At 41.5% G+C, this 17,595-nt stretch overlaps 1 protein-coding gene across 5 annotated transcripts in view; it reads left to right on the top strand.

Moving 5' to 3' along the window:
* The window catches only part of ADGRB3 (adhesion G protein-coupled receptor B3), a 1,500,610-nt gene that overhangs the window by 781,966 nt on the left and 701,049 nt on the right, over positions 1 to 17,595 (top strand). For all 5 annotated transcript variants that reach the window (XM_033937354.1, XM_033937350.1, XM_033937352.1 and 2 more), the window contains 2 exons: positions 2,590 to 2,736; positions 17,265 to 17,340. In XM_033937354.1, the coding sequence (XP_033793245.1) occupies positions 2,590 to 2,736; positions 17,265 to 17,340 (223 nt within the window). The remainder of the gene's footprint in view (positions 1 to 2,589; positions 2,737 to 17,264; positions 17,341 to 17,595) is intronic.

The following is a 17,595-nucleotide window of genomic DNA, read 5'->3' as shown; positions in this document are numbered from 1 at the left end:
TCCTATTGTAAGATGAAGTCCTCGGGGTTGTTTTCTGAAATAGTTTAATCTATTTTAGACCAGAATATGGAGGGTTCGATGTGTTTGTGTGAGGTATATGTTACTTTATTGAATTTTGTTATAGTTTTTTTTGTTTTTGGTCCAGTTGATGTTGAAAGAGTAAGTGTAGTGGTCTGACCAGATGGATCTGGACCATGTTCTGTTAGATGTATGAATTTCTGATGGTTGGTGGGTCATGAAGGCTGTGATATCAAGTTGATGGCCTTTTTCATGAGTTGTTTGTGGATTTAGCATTTGGAAGGATAAGGCTTTGAGAAATGAGAGAAAATTGTCTACTTGTTTGGATGATTGATCTTCTAGGTGTAGATTTAGGTCTCCTAGGAGTATGTTGTAGGTTGCAATTAGTGAGTTTTGGTATATGAAGTCTTCCACTTCAGTTCTTACTAAAGACCAGTTTCCCGGCACTATGTAGCAGAGCATGCAGTTTAGTGAGTCTTTTAGTGCGGTGCTTGAGAGTTGGCAAGCTAATAAGTCCATGTATGGGTTAGATGTTTTTTTCAATTATATTAAGGGTTAGGTCTTGTTTGATTAAGATTGCTAGGCCTCCGCCTCTTTTTTTTTCTCTGCAAACCACTGTAATTTTGTAACCTTGTGGGCAGACTTCCGTTATTCTAGGGTCTGTGTCAAAGGTTAGCCAAGTTTCTGTGAGGAAAAGACAGTCCAGGTTTTTGTGTGTTATCCAGGTTTTTATAAGCTCTATTTTTGGACCTAGCGCTCTGATATTTAAGTAGGCGCATTTGAGTGTGGATATCTCTGTGTGATCATTGTGAGTTGTGTTTGGATATATAAGTGATTTGAGGTGTCGGTGTGGTTTAGTCTTAGTGTGTGTTAGTCTTATTTCCCATGCTGTGGTAATGGAGTATAGAGTGTTGGATTGTAAGTTTGAGTTTCTGTCACTTGACGTTCTCCTATTTTGGAAGAGAGATTTATTTATATCTGTAGCGGGTGCTAGGAGGAGATTATTTGTTGCTGTCTTCCAGCTGGTTAAAAGAAGGATTAATAGTAGGAAGTGCTGGGCTCGTGAGGTTAGCTTCTTTTTTTTTTTTTTTTTTTTGGGTGGTTGGTGGTAGGTGATCGTTGGTGGAGGGGTCTTTGGTAGTTTGGCTGCTGATTTTCAGTTGGTTTTTACTTTTGGTAGTGTTGTTGGGGTGGGTCGATTCGCAAAGGCGCTCGCTAAGGTGCCTTCGACAGTGCGCCAAATGGCAGTGCGCCATTTGGCGCTGAGCCTTTTATTGGCTCAGCGTTGTCTCGTCAGGTGGGGGGAGGGGCGGAGTGCATTCCCACGCCGGCAAGCCTCCCTGTCCGCTCCTGGATCCAGCGATGTCGGGCCAGCAAGTAAATTAAATTTAAAAAAACAAAAAACGGGTGCTGGGAGACTCGCTGAGCCTTCCAACTGGCTCAGCGTTGTCTTGTCAGGTGGGGAGAGGAGTGGAGTACACTCCCACGCCGGCAAGCCTCCCTGTCCACTCCTGGATCCAGGAATCAAAGGAACAGGAGGAGGATTTGGAGGAGGAGAGACATTGAGCAGTTTGCTCTTCAGTGACTTCAGAAAAGATGGAAGAGGTGAAGGGAGGTTAGAGTGTTAGGGGAGGTGACTTGGTTGAGAATTCAAGGTGAATCTTGTCATAGAACTCTGCCATTGTCTTGGGGGAAAGTGAGGAAGGGATAGGAGATGGGGGTACTTTGAGTAGAGAGTTGAGTGTGGCAAAGAGACGGTGAGGGTCGGCATGAAAAGAGTTAAACACTTGTAGTATTCTTGTTTGGCAAGCAAGAGATTAGATTGGAAGGACGTCAGCATGAATTTGAAGTGAATGAAGTTGGTATTCTGTCTGTAAAATCAGCTTTACATACGGGAAAAGCTTTAAAATATTTTCCCCAAAGGCCTGGATGCTTTAAATTGGCATAGTAATCCGATGGTCAGTTTGCAAGTGTAACATATTGTCTTTAGTTCTTTTGCCTTTCTTTTTTGAAAATGAGAAGAAACTTGCTACTTTTCAGATTTTTGATTACTATGGCTTTTCACTCATGAAACACACTAAGGGACATGTTTCCCAACTAAATATTACCTATGCTCAGGAAGGAAAGGCAATCCTATTATTTCAAGAACCTGATTCTGATAGCCAGCTCATAAAACAAAAAAAAAGAAAAGAAAGGGAGAAAAACAACTGCAGCACCATCCTCCCTGTAAAGCCACATCCAATTATTTTCAGCTTGGTTAGAAAATACATCAAACAGGTTCAAACCTATGAACCTCCGACTAGCAGCCAGCGTATTCAATAAGACCCAATAACTTAATTAGCGTGAGGCTTGCTGAGAAAGAGCCAATAATGGTCTGGTCTGGATTCTAAAGTTTAAAGCTTCAATAATGTGGAACTCAAGTGTCTCATCTCACTTACTCTTCTATACCATTATTCTATTCTACCTGAATGGCAGGAGATAGGTGTGTGTTCTGTCCTGTTGGAATGACTTGATGTTTTCAGACTTTTCATGAAAGAAAATTGTGTTAAGTTTGATAATTTTTCTTACTAGTGGCCAGCATTGAAAAACTTCCTGCGGCATCAGTTTTAACAGATATCAATTTTCCAATGAGAGGAAGGAAAGGAATGGTAGACTGGGCACGCAATTCTGAAGACAAAGTTGTCATTCCAAAAAATATCTTCAACTCCACACCATCAGGTAAAAAAAAAATAAATAAAAAGCCTCATTAAATATTGTATTAACATCACTAATAATTATTGGAAAAGACTAGATTGTTGTTAGAGATGTGCATCTGTTAGCTTGCATTTGGTTTGTTTGTACACTTTAAAATGATTAAGGGCCCTTTTAATAAATGGGGGGGTAAAATAAGGCCTTAGTGAATCCTGAGATGGGTCATTCATGCATGCTTAAGGCCATTTTCACTGCTGGGGTAAAATGGCTGAAATTCCTGTTTTGTGTTAATGGCCACATGCTAATTTTGCCACTACTGATTGGTCATTGAAACAGATTAGCATGTGAGCTCTTACCACTACCTATTAGGAAGGTGGTAAGGACTCATCCGCTAAGTACACGCTTATCAACATGAAGTAATGAAGCTACGTTAACTGACTAGTGCAGAACACTCCTTCCTGCAAACTATATGCTTTTGAAGATGTGCACATAATTACAGAACATAGAGCTGCCATTTTGACATTTGCACACCTATTTGTGCATGCCAGTATTCCTGTCATTTATATCAATATTTGACACGTAAACGTTTGCATAGGGTTACCATATCTGAAGCTAAAAATTCCCAGATGCATGGCCCCTCTCTCCGGTCTGTAATTCCCTACTTCTTCCTTACTTTCACTTTTGTGTAGAGTCCACATCCGCCCTTCTCCAGTCCTCCGGTACTATTCCCGACTCTAGAGAAGCATTGAAAAAGTCAGTCCCTAAGTTCCTTCAGCACCCTCAATTATACACCATCTGGCCCCATCACTTTGTCTACCTTTAATTTAGCTAGTTCCTTAGTAACACAACCTTCTGAAAATGGATCAGGGTCTACCACATTTGTCTTCTACAGTCCTGCTCCCGGCGCTTCAGCCATGAACACAGAACAGAAATATTTGTTAAGCAATTCAGCCTTTTCTTTATCAACTTCTACATATTCCTCCCTTTCTCTTTTGAGTCTCACAATGCCACTTTTGCACTTCTTTCTATCACTAATATATCTACAAAATGTCTTGTTTCCCCCTTTTACCGTATCAGCTGTTTTTTCTTTCATTTGTATCTTTGCTTTCCTGACTACTCGACCAGCCTCTCTTAACTGACATCCTACCACTTAGCCTTTTCCCGTGTAATGATCCTGGCCAACGTTCCCTCTCCAATGTCAGTGCTGCACGGCAAATGTCCAACTGCTGCACAAGCAGCAAACTAGACTGTTACACTCTCACCATTTGTGATCCGGAAGGAGGAGTCGTGCAAGTCCTTCTCACAGTTGCAGATTGCTATGTAGAGTTTTTGCCAGACCAGCATCTATTTTTGCAACCAGTGGGCAGTGTTCCCTCTAAGCTAGTAGTCTCCAATCTTTTCCATGTAAAGAGCCACAGTGGGAATATGAGAAAACTCTGAGGGCCACCACAAGATTTCAAGCTTGCACAGCCTGCTAATTTTGTAAACTGCCATGAGATCCTTGTTCAGACTGGTTATTAAACATTACAAATTAATACTCATATTGATTCTACAACACTTCAAAGATATATTTTAAAAGCTCACTTTATTTTGGATTGTCAGCGGTTGCAAATTCCATAAATGAGAGACCTGAGTAACATCTTACAGGGCTCCTTTTACAAAGGTGCGCTAGCGTTTTTAGTGCACGCTCCGGATTAGCGTGCGCAAGCTGAAAAATTACCGCCCGCTTAAAAGGAGGCGGTAGTGGCTAGTGCGCGTGGCATTTTAAAGTGCGCTAAGCGCGTGTTAAAAACGCTAGCGCACCTTTGTAAAAGGAGCCCATAGTTTCATAGTTTATTTAAAATTTGATTACACGCCTATCAAAATTCTAGGCGAAAATACAATATTAATAAAAATAAGGGGTACAATAGTTTAAAACACAGTTATCTTCAAACTACAGACAAACCATACAGATTATACATAGAAAGGGGGAAAGAAGTACAATAAAGTTAAGAAAAGAAACATGTCAGGAACAAACACTAGGAAGAAGAAACACATGTTATGCTGCTGAATTTCTGTTAAAAGAAAGAAAAAAAGACTGGGCGAGACAAGTAGCAGATATGGAAGGAGTAACTGGCATCCCTAAATATATTTAGATGGAATGGAGTATCTAGAGTTCAAAGGCATCTTTGAATAAAAACCATTTTAAGGTTCCTTTGAATTTCTCTAAATTGGTTTCAGATCTAATGTGTAAAGGTAAAGAATTCCAGATTGTGGGAGCTGTTACAGAAAATATTGTTGTAAGGCGAATGCCGATTATTTCCCAGAACCATTTTTGGGACCAATCCCTGATGAACTTCCTGTATTTACCTCTATCTACTGTTTACCACCACCTTCTGTGGTTTATCACTCAACCAGTTTCTTTTTTTTTCTAATATCTTTATTAATTTTCAATCTTTCAACAAGTGTACAATTAAAACCATACAAATTCCTGTAAACATCACTTATAAATCTATCGATAAATACAACAGTTGTATATATAAAAACCCAAGACCCAACCCCCCTCCCTCTTTTTGTTATTAAATAACACAATCGTATAATATCCCTTTCCCCTCTCTACTATTTACGGTGTAAATTTCAAGATATAAAATGGTGTTTAATCATTACAAAAAGAAGTCAACGGCCTCCATATTTTATTAAATGTCTTATAATTTCCTTTTTGTATAGCTATTGATCTTTCCATTTTGAACATATGACATAATGAATTCCACCAAAAGGTGAAATTAAGATTACTGCACTCAACCAGTTTCTAATTCAAGTCACCTCCATAAAACACAACTCCAAGCTATTCATGTTCAAAGTGCCCACATATTTGCTATTTGAAATTTGCCTTTTTTTTTTTTTATTCTTTATTCATTTTTAATCTTTCAACAAGTGTACAATATAAGTAATACATAGATTTACTAACAACACTTGATAAATCTATCAAGATAATAACAAATGTATATGTATCTAAACCCTTCTCCCCCCCTCCCTTTCCATACTATTTTCTTAATTGAATCAATCTTTTTCATATTTTCTTTTACCTATTTCTTCATTTATACAATCCCTCCCCTTTCCACTCCATTCATAAGTAATGTTAAGAAAATGGTGTTTATTCATTACAAAACAATGTCAATGGCTCCCATATTTCATTAAACCTTTTATAATTTCCATTTTGTATTGCTATTAAACGTTCCATTTTGTGTAGATGACAAAGTGAATTCCACCAGAAATTAAAGTTAAGTCTGCCTTTTAACATACAGGTTTGGTATTATTTACTTTTCATCTTTTTAAAAATAAATTCAAATCCCACCACCACCACCACAATAGCCACAACCAATTCTGTTTCTACAAGCAAAATGCCATTATGAACTGGGGCTAAAGTGACAAAATAATGCACTTGTGGAGACTGGGAGAATTAAGCTGCAAGCTTACATCTTACACTACCATGGGGTTTCATTCATGGATATTCTCCCTTTCCAACTCTGCAGTCCTCAACTTGGAGCTATCTTCCATAGCCTGTTCCATTACACTACAATTATGAGCTCTAATTCTAGCTAAAGTTAGGCACCTAATGCATGTCACTCACACTTAGGCACCCATTACAGAATCGCACTCAGCATTGCCTAACTTAAAACTTAGGCACCTGTAATGTAGGCCATGGTTTTAAAGATCTACATTATAGGCACCTAAGTCCTTTAGAATCGCATTTAACAGTGCCTAAGTTTTGCTCCACGCCTAACCACACCTTTGTACACCTACTTTGTAGCTGTAGATAGGCGCCTGTCTCCCAATAAAATTTTGTTTTTCAATTATGAGCTTGTCCATCAGCACCTCTTCCTGCTCCCCCTGTCCAGCAGTAAGCCTCCCTTCATTTTTCCCCCGTGTCCATCATCACCTCTTCCTGCTCCCTCTGTCCAGCAGTAGGCCTCCCTTCATTTTTCCCCCCTGTCCATCAGCACCTCTTCCTGCTCCCCCTGTCATTATTGAAGTCAATTTACTAATTACCCCCCCCCCTTTTTTACAAAGCCGCACTAAGCTTTTTTTATCATCAGCCACAGTGCTATTAGCTCCGACACTCATAAAATTCCTATGAGCGTTGGAACTAATACCGCTGCGGCCGGTGATAAAAAAAAGCCTAACACGGCTTCATAAAAGGGGGGTTAATTTATAATCTCCCTCTTTGTGTCATCATGGAGAAAAGACTGGGAGCCCTTCCCTATACGTTGTGAATGGTAGCTCTGTAGCATCCCAAATACAAAACTGACCCATGAAACAGAAAATCTCACTCATAAATCAAACTCAGCACACTGAGCCAGTGGGCTGGTCCTTCATTAATTATCTGCAAAATCCTTCACATAATCCTGTAATGTGGAAGATGTACAACAAATTTTGCATGCACATTCAGACTAATTTCTCCATATTACTATTAATGGCATCACACAAACAGTTTACAGGTCATTGTGTATATCATTTTGGTCTGGTGGTATTGATTTAATTTTTGAAATGTCTGATGTTGCTATGCAACAATGTAAGCATCCTTGATTGCAACCAGAAAGACAAAATACATAAAACAAATGTATAAATGAGTTAATCATCTATCATTAGGATTTTGGTAATTTATGACAAATGGTTTTGGCATTTTTAGGAACCTAATAGTGGACGTTTTGTATGCTCTGGAGATATCTATGCTATGTTCTTTATTTATTTAAAACTTAAATAAGTCAATATGCATTAAGCAGCCACTAAAATTCACTCTAACTGTTGCTGCATTATGAGAGGAGCGCTGAAAAGTTCTCAGCCCAACCAACCAGCTTCAAAAATTCTGAGCATTATTTTGCCACTGTAGCTAAAAAGAGTGTTATCTTATTTTGTCAAGTGCCAATTTGCAGAAATAAAATTATATGTTTTGACATTGTTTTCGATCATTGATTGAACCATATCCACGTCATTCTCTTCTTGGTTGGGCTGAGAACTTTTCAGCCTCCCCCCTCCCCTCTCCTCCTTCCCCGTATACAGATATTTCTGATATGGAATTAGAGCAGAATGAGTTTTGAACACCTAACTAGACATATTGTGTTGATAAATGAAGAGGCATTTTCAATATGATATCCAAATTAGATTTTGGACGTTTTATTTATTTATATTAAAAATTTCTATACCGTTTAAAACTAAACGGTTTATATAATATACATACATAATTTTGTAAAAACATGATAAAACAGACACACAACAATCATCAGAAATCACATCTACAAACTAATACCATGGCTTACATAATGACAATCATGAATAATTCTTCAACTGTGCAGAGAGGAAAATTATTGGCTAAAAAATGCATCTACAAATAATTGCGTCTTGAGTAACATAGTAGATGACGGCAGATAAAGACCCGAATCCAGTCTGCCCAACCTGATTCAATTTAAATTTTTTTATTTTTTATTTTTTCTTCTTAGCTATTTCTGGGCAAGAATCCAAAGCTGTACCCGGTACTGTGCTTGGGTTCCAACTGCCAAAATCTCTGTTAAGACTTATTCCAGCCCATCTACACCCTCCCAGCCATTGAAGCCCTCCCCTGCCCATCCTCCACCAAACGGCCATACACAGACACAGACCGTGCAAGTCTGCCCAGTAACTGGCCTAGTTCAATATTTAATATTATTTTCTGATTCTAAATCTTCTGTATTCATCCCACGCTTCTTTGAACTCAGTCACAGTTTTACTCTCCACCACCTCTTTCGGGAGCGCATTCCAGGCATCCACTACCCTCTCCGTAAAGTAGAATTTCCTAACATTGCCCCTGAATCTACCACCCCTCAACCTCAAATTATGTCCTCTGGTTTTACCATTTTCTTTTCTCTGGAAAATATTTTGTTCTACGTTAATACCTTTCAAGTATTTGAACGTCTGAATCATATCTCCCCTGTCTCTCCTTTCCTCTAGGGTATACATATTCAGGGCTTCCAGTCTCTCCTCATGCCCTTTTCACTACAGTTACGTATTTGGCCTGCAAGGGAGTTCCAAATTTTAACTCTTGCACAGCATAAAGTCATTTTGCCAGTTTCAACAAGCCTTGGGTTAAAATTTGTCTTCAGTAGAGCTAAATTCTCAGAACTTAGTGATATGTTTGGTGTATAGCTAAAGTATAGGACTTTCATTAGTCACCAAAACAAATGAGTTCAAATCAAATTAAGCTCTAAAATCACATCGCGTTCCTCAGTATACCACCCGTGATTAACGAATGGTAGCTGTCCTCATAGGAACCTTATCGTGTGTGATTTTATCTTTAAATATATTTTTTGCTTTTTTACTTTTTATTTTTGTCAATAAGTTATAAAGTTTTATAAAATGCTTGTGCCTAATAATTTTAGCAACAATAGCATATAGTAGCAATTACTTAGCTTATATTTTAAAGACTGGGTCTGGTTCATTCCCCACCGACGCGTTTCATTACTTCATCAGGGTCGGGGAAGGAGAACGCAGAGCCATATTATGTATTAGCTGAAGACTAAATCCATAGTTAATGAACCGGAAGGGTTCATTAACCTTCCGGTTCATTAACTATGGATTTAGTCTTCAGCTAATACATAATATGGCTCTGCGTTCTCCTTCCCCGACCCTGATGAAGTAATGAAACGCGTCGGTGGGGAATGAACCAGACCCAGTCTTTAAAATATAAGCTAAGTAATTGCTACTATATGCTATTGTTGCTAAAATTATTAGGCACAAGCATTTTATAAAACTTTATAACTTATTGACAAAAATAAAAAGTAAAAAAGCAAAAAATATATTTAAAGATAAAATCACACACGATAAGGTTCCTATGAGGACAGCTACCATTCGTTAATCACGGGTGGTATACTGAGGAACGCGATGTGATTTTAGAGTTTAATTTGATTTGAACTCATTTGTTTTGGTGACTAATGAAAGTCCTATACTTTTTCATATTAATTCTTGTGCATTTTGGGATTTGGTGTATAGCTAAGCATATTATTTTTAAACAGCTTTGGTATGTTTCCATACAAGAACTGATGGCAAATCATTACTGCTATATATCGTATTTTTAAGTCGACTGGTAGCCAACTCAATTGTTGAAGATATGTTGAAATGTGATCATATTTTGTGAATCCCATTATTTAAAAAATCCAAATATCCAGTGCCATTTTTGAATTAGAAAAACATCTTTCTTTTTGGTCTGAAAATCACTGTATTGTTTAAATTTGTATGCAGGGAGGGGCACTTGTTGTAAGATGTAAAATGAATAAAGATTAAAAACAAAACATAAAAAAAGTCTAAGTCCCTTTTTGGCCTAAGTCAGTAGACGCTGAAGTTGGCAGCAGGAAAATGTCCATTCTCCAAAAACATCCAAATTGAGGTTTTTTTTAGAATGGACTGCCTACACGTTCAGCAGTCTACTGGCCCAGACTGCCACTACTTCTATCCCTACATCACATTCCCAACTAAAAAATTGTCCAAGTCCCAAACGCCCAAACCCAGACGTTTTAGGCGAAGGAGGGGCCAGTCCTGCGCCTAAAAGCTGGATTCTGTAACCAGTGTCTGTCAAAAACAACACTGATTATAATAATAATAATAATAATAATAATAATTTTATTTTTTATATACCGCCATACCCAGCGAGTTCTAGGCGGTTTACATCCATTCAAAAGGATCTACGTTATCCAGCAGATTTACAAACAAAAAAATAAAAACAGTTCAGTAACAAGTAAAATCGAAAATTGACAGAGGATGGCGGGAAGTTGTTGAAGACGTGGAAGAGAGGAGCTGAAAAAAGGGGGGGGAGAATGCAGGGGGGGAGAGGAAAATGTGTGCGGGTGGGGCCGTTAGAGGTCTTGTTTGCTGAAAAGGTAAGTTTTGAGAGTTTTTCTGAAGTCGAAGTAGGAGGAGGCCTCGAGGATCATTTGGGCCAGCCATGTGTTGAGCTTGGCTGCGTGGAAGGCGAAGGTTTTGTCTATGAATCTTTTATAGTGGCAGAGTTTTAGCGAGGGGAAGGCGAATAGTTGAGTTCTACGGGATTTCTTGTTTATGTGATAGAGGTTAAAGTGGGGGTTGATGTAGCTTGGAGTAGCACCATTAACCGATTTGTAGCAGAAGCATGCAAACTTGAAAAGGACTCTTGACTCGAATGGCAGCCAGTGTAGTTGGTGGTAGAAGGGGGTGACATGTTCCCATTTCTTTAGGCCGAAGATGAGACGCACGGCGGTGTTTTGGACTAATTTTAATCTCCTGGTGGTTTTCTTCGTGGCGTTTAGGAAAATGATGTTGCAGTAATCAAGAGTGCTGAGGATGGAAGATTGAACCAGTAGGCGGAAAGCGGAGTCGTCGAAGTATTTTTTTATTGTGCGTAGTTTCCACAGTACGGAGAAGCTTTTCTTGACCATGTGGTCAGTGTGGTTTTCTAGGGATAAATTTTTGTCCAGAGTGACACCCAGAATTTTTAGGGTGGGTTCAATAGGGAAAGTAATTCCTTTCAATTGAATAGAGTTGTTTTTGATTTTGTCGTTGGGGGTGGCTAGGAAGAATTTTGTTTTGTCGGGTATAGAATCCCCACCCCCCACTACCAACGATCGCAGCATGAGAGATGCCCAAACTCTCCTGCCCAAAGTCAAAAAATCAAACTTTTATTAATACTGACGGGGGTTGCCATTCAACATATTACTGGAAATTGGAAGGACAAATGCTTGTATCTTGGCGTAATTTACAGACCCCCAAGACAACAGGATGACCTGGATATGGAAATAATCGAAGATATAGAAAATATCACCTTGCGTGGGGACACAGTATTGCTAGGTGACTTCAACATGCCTGATGTGGATTGGGTTACACTTACCTCTGCTTCCGGCGGCAGCAGGAGGCTATTAAACTCTTTGAAAGGAGCAAGCCTCAGGCAACTGGTGTTGGAACCGACAAGGGATCAGGCAATACTGGACCTGATACTTACCAATGGAGAAAGTGTCACAGAGGTCTCGGTGGGCGACACATTGGCCTCCAGTGACCACAACATGATATGGTTCAATATCAGGAAAGGTTTCACTAAATCTACAACACTAACCAAAGTCCTCAAATTCAAGGACACAAATTTCAAAGAAATGGGAGACTTTGTTCACCAGGCGCTACAAAGCCAAGAAGAAACCGATAACGTGGAAGACATGTGGTCAACTTTGAAAGCAACCATACAAGAAGCAACAAACCGCTATGTAAAATCAGTAAGTAAACGGCGAAGGAACAATAAGCCACAGTGGTTTACTGCGGAGATCTCAGACCTGATCAAGGAGAAGAAAAAAGCATTCATCTCTTACAAACAATCAGGGAAGCAGGACTCTAGAGCAGACTACCTGGCCAAATCAAAAGCCGTCAAAACAGCAGTCAGGGAGGCTAAATTCCTCATGGAGGAGTCTCTAGCAAAGAACATCCAGAAGGGAGATAAATCCTTCTTCAGGTATATCGGTGATAGAAGAAAAAACTCAGGCGGGATTGTACGTCTTAGGAAACCAGACGGAGACTATGTGGAAAAGGATTCGGAAAAAGCCCAACTATTAAATGAATACTTCTGCTCAGTCTTCACCCGAGAAGCGCCAGGGCTCGGCCCTCAGCTACAGACAAGGGTTGGCTCAGTTGACCCGTTTAGTAACTTTGAGTTTACGCCCAGCAGTGTCTACGGTGAGCTGTCAAAGCTCAAGGTTAACAAAGCAATGGGGCCGGACAACCTGCACCCCAGGGTGCTTAGGGAGCTGAGTGATGTCTTGGCGGAGCCACTGTCCGCGCTCTTCAACCTCTCCCTTAGTACAGGCAGCGTCCCGTTGGACTGGAGGACGGCTAATGTCATTCCACTCCACAAGAAAGGCTCAAAGATGGAGACAGCAAACTACAGACCAGTGAGTCTAACATCGATAGTGAGCAAACTAATGGAAACTCTAATCAAACACCAATTAGATAAGATCCTGGATGAGGAGAATCTACGGGATCCCCGACAACATGGATTTACTAAGGGGAGATCCTGCCAATCCAACCTGATCAGCTTCTTTGACTGTGACGGGGAAGCTGGATATTGGGGAGTCCCTGGACATCGTGTACCTGGACTTTAGCAAAGCATTCGATAGCGTACCACACCGCAGGTTACTGAGCAAGATGAGTTCTATAGGATTAGGTAACACATTGACGAAATGGGTTGGGAGCTGGCTTGGAGGTAGGCTCCAAAGGGTGGTGGTGAACGGCACCCCCTCCGAAATGACGTAGGTGATTAGTGGAGTACCACAGGGCTCAGTCTTGGGCCCAATCCTATTCAACATCTTTATAAGAGACTTGGCAGAAGGGCTTCGAGGTAAAATAACATTATTCGCCGATGACGCCAAACTGAGTAATGTAGTGGGCAAATGCACAACAGACGAAGATTCAGTGCCCGACAACATGATGCACGACCTATTCCTACTGGAGCGATGGTCTAGGACATGGCAACTCAACTTCAATGCCAAAAAATGCAAAGTTATGCACCTGGGCAGCCAGAATCCATGCAAGTCTTATACCCTTAATGGCGAGATCCTAGCAAAAACGGTAGCAGAACGAGACTTGGGGGTAATCGTCAGTGAGGACATGAAGTCTGCCAATCAAGTGGAGCAGGCTTCGTCCAAGGCAAGACAAATCATGGGCTGCATACGAAGGGGTTTCGTCAGTCGTAAGGCAGAAGTCATTATGCCATTGTATAGATCCATGGTGAGGCCCCACCTGGAATACTGTGTGCAATTCTGGAGGCCGCATTATCGCAAGGATGTGCTGAGACTGGAGTCGGTGCAAAGAATGGCCACCCGGATGGTCTCGGGACTCAAGGATCTACCATATGAAAAATGGCTTGACAAATTACAGCTATACTCGCTCGAGGAGCGCAGAGAGAGGGGAGACATGATCGAGACGTTCAAGTATCTTACGGGCCGCATCGAGGCGGAGGAAGATATCTTCTTTTTCAAGGGTCCCACGACAACAAGAGGGCATCCGTTGAAAATCAGGGGCGGGAAACTACGAGGTGACACCAGGAAATTCTTTTTCACTGAAAGAGTGGTTGATCGCTGGAATAGTCTTCCACTACAGGTGATTGAGGCCAGCAGCGTGCCTGATTTTAAGGCAAAATGGGATCGGCACATGGGATCTATTCACAGGGCAAAGGTAGGGGAGGGACATTAAGGTGGGCAGACTGGATGGGCCGTGGGCCCTTATCTGCCGTCTATTTCTATGTTTCTATGTTTCTATAAACTTAATTATACCTTTTGGTGGAATTCAGTTTGTCATATTTATAAAATGGAGAGGGTGCTTGCTATACAGCAAGAAAATTATCATAATTTTAAAAAGATTTGGGGGCCATTGATTACATATTCTAATGATCAGACACCTTAAACACCTTGTTATTATATAAGATATAGGTGGGGTGGGATTGGGAAATATGATATTTGATATTTGATTTATTGTTATTGGGTGGGGTGGGTGGGAAGGGATTCTTTTATACTTTAATGATTATAAGTAAGATTGTCAAGTGATTTGTAAAAATTATTTTGATTGATTATTATACACTTGTTGTAAGAGATGAAAACGAATAAAGATTTACAAACCAAAAAATCAAATGACCACACTGTATCCGTTTATGCTATATCCAGCCCTGTCTTTAGAAATCCATATATATACATAAGGATCTGGATGTGAATATGTTTGGGTGTAAATCTATCCTATATTATGTCTTCAAGAATGCCTCAGCCCCACCACTCCACTGCTGCGTGATTTCTCAAAAACCATGGGAAGATTTACATGGTGCCTCACCATGTAAATCTTCCCGCGTTTTTTGAGAAATCACGCAGTGGTGGAGTGGGTGAGGCTGAGGCGTCCTTGAAGACATAATATAGGATAGATTTACACCCAAACATATTCACATCCAGATCCTTATGTATATATATGGATCAAACTCTCCTGCCGGCATCCCCTCCAACAAACCCAATACTGACTTTTGATTATACTTGCAGTATGACTAAGGGCTCCTTTTACTAAGGTGTGCTAGCGGTTTTAGAGCGTGCTAAATGCTAACGTCTCCATAGAGCTTGCATTAGTATTTTTCGTTTAGCGAGTGGTTTGCGCATGCTACTCTTTTGTGCGCGCTAAAAACGTTAATGCACCGTAGTAAAAGTAGCCCTAAGTCTAGGTTGGCCCACCTCCTGCCTGTTCCCCTCCTCTAAAACACCTCTATCCCTCCAGTCAGTTTGGGCACCTTTTTGGCTCTTAGTCATTCCTGAAACAGGTCTGGCTAAAAATGTTCTATTTTTTTGCCCTGGATATTTTTACAATGTTCCATTATTGCAGAAAAATGTCCAAAATACACCCCCAGTATGCCCCCTTAAGAGATTAACTGCAGAGAAAAATGTCTTAAAAATGAGTCTAAAAAATAATGATTTGGATGTAGGTTATTAAATCTAGCCCTAAGTGTGTACCTAAAACAATGGAGGGTGAAGTGGTTTATGGTTACCTTTATTTGATATACTGCCTCTCCTCTATGGATATCAAAGTGGTTTACAATACACTGAATAGTAATCAGGTAAGTATTTTCCTTTTCTATCCCAGTGGTATCACCTGGGGTAAGGAAGAGTTAAGTGACTTGCCCAAGGTCACAAGGAGTGATGTTGGGTTTGAACCTGCAACCTCAGAGTGCTGAAGTAGCCACCCTATCAACTAGGCCAGTGTGTGGCGCAGTGGTTAAAGCTATAGCCTAGGCACCCTGAGGTTGTGGGTTCCAACCCAACACCACTCCTTGTGAGCCTGGGCAAGTCATTTTATGTTCCCATTGCCACAGGTACATTAGACCAGTGTTTTTCAACCGCTGTTCCGCGGCACACTAGTGTGCCGCGAGATGTTGCCTGGTGTGCCATCCGGTCAGGGCCGCCATCAGGGCAGTACCACCAGTCCTGCATTCAGGGGCCCGGAGCTGACAGGGGGCCCGGGCTCCCCCAGGGTCCTAGGCCACAGTCTAGGGAGAGGGTCGGTCCGCCCCATGTGGACAGGAGAGAGCTGGATGGGGGACCCGCGGAGTTCAATACATCTCGAGCCGCGAGGCTCGTCTTCTGTTCCTGCCTGCCCTGCAGCTAACATATAGCCGATCGCAAGCGTTCCCCGATGTCAGCGCTGACGTCGGAGGGAGGGCTTAAGCAAAGCCTGCCCTCCGACGTCAGCGCTGATGTCGGAGAATACTTCCGTTCGGCTATTTGTGCGCGGCAGGGCAGGAAGGAAGCAGAAGACAAGCCTCGCGGCTTGAGCTTCGTTTTGCTGAGAAAGTTGCAAAGATGGGCTGGTAGGCAAACACGGAACACAAAAGGTGGGAGGGAGTGCGTTTTGGGCACAAGGCATGAACTTGGGAGAGAGGAAGGGAGGGAAAGAGATGCTGAGGTGGGGGAGGGAATGGGTTTTTGGACACAGAAGGCATGGACTTGGGAGAGAGGAAGGGAGGGAAAGAGATGCTGAGGTGGGGAGGGAATGCGTTTTTGGACACAGAAGAAATGGACTTGGGAGAGAGGAAGGGAGGGAAAGAGATGCTGAGGTGGGGGAGGGAATGAGTTTTTGGACACAGAAGGCATGGACTTGGGAGAGAGGAAGGGAGGGAAAGAGATGGTTGTGTACACGGGAATGGAAGAAAGGAGAATTTTTGGTCATAGGGAGGGAGTGAGGTACAGATAGTGGCATACCAGGGTGGGGGGGGCGGTCTGCCCCACCCCGGGTTTACGTCCCAAGGGGGTGCACAGCTGGCCACCCTCCAGTGTTGTCCCTAGGCCGGCAAACTGCGGCTCTTTAGCCACTTGAGTGCCACCGCCGCCATCGGGAACAGGCCGGCGCCAAGTTCTCCCTGCTTTTCCCTGTGGGGCCGGCCAACTCTCGCCACTCGCGTCAATTCTGACGTCGGAGAAGACGTTCTGAGCCAGCCAATCGCTGCCTGGCTGGCCTAGAACGTCCTCTCCGACGTTAGAATTGACGACGGGTGGCGAGAGTTGGTTGGCCCCGCGGGGAAGAGAAGCAGGGAGAACTTGGCGCCGGTCTGTTCCCGATGGCGGCGGTGGCACTCAAGTGAATTACTTTATATATAGTCAATATAGGCACAGAGTTAAATTTTTTAACATTTTCTAATGGTGACGTGCCTCGTGATTTTTTTCATGAAACAAGTGTGCCTTTGCCCCAAAAAGGTTGAAAAACACTGCATTAGACAGATTGTGAGTCTGCTGGGACAGACAGGGAAAAATGCTCGAGTATCTGAATAAATTTATGTAAACCATTCTGAGCTCCTTGGGGAGAATGATATAGAAAATTGAATGAATAAATAAATAGGCCACTCCTACTATAAGTCAAAAGTGTTCCAAAGGAAGAAGTAGATTCTGAGCCATGGCTTCCCTGGTTCTCCAATTATTATTTGATTCCATATTGTCCCCTATAAGTATTCTGTACTGGGAAAAATATGATGACGTGCTCATTTTACTTATATCTTGTATTTCATTTTTCAGAGCTAGATGAATCTACTGTGTATGTCCTTGGAGCAGTACTTTACAAATCATTAGGACTCATTTTGCCTAGTTTAAGGTAAGAAGTGACTTCATTTCTGTGTAGAAACTCAATTTTTATAAACATAGGGTGCAATATCCAGTTGGTAGTGGTCAGTATTTCCTTAAACACTGGCTTCCAGTGGCTAAATTAGACCCAGGAACCAGCACTGAATATATGGAACTGGAGTGACTACCAGGAGTTACCTGGGTGCTGCTGATATTCAATGGAGTTACTACATAGCTATTCATTAACTTAGGACGCTCTCATATTGTCCTAAATTAATCAGACAGT

Source organism: Geotrypetes seraphini, chromosome 3, assembly GCF_902459505.1.
Source record: "Geotrypetes seraphini chromosome 3, aGeoSer1.1, whole genome shotgun sequence".
NCBI lineage: Eukaryota > Metazoa > Chordata > Amphibia > Gymnophiona > Dermophiidae > Geotrypetes > Geotrypetes seraphini.
This window is presented reverse-complemented; position numbering and strand designations above follow the sequence as displayed.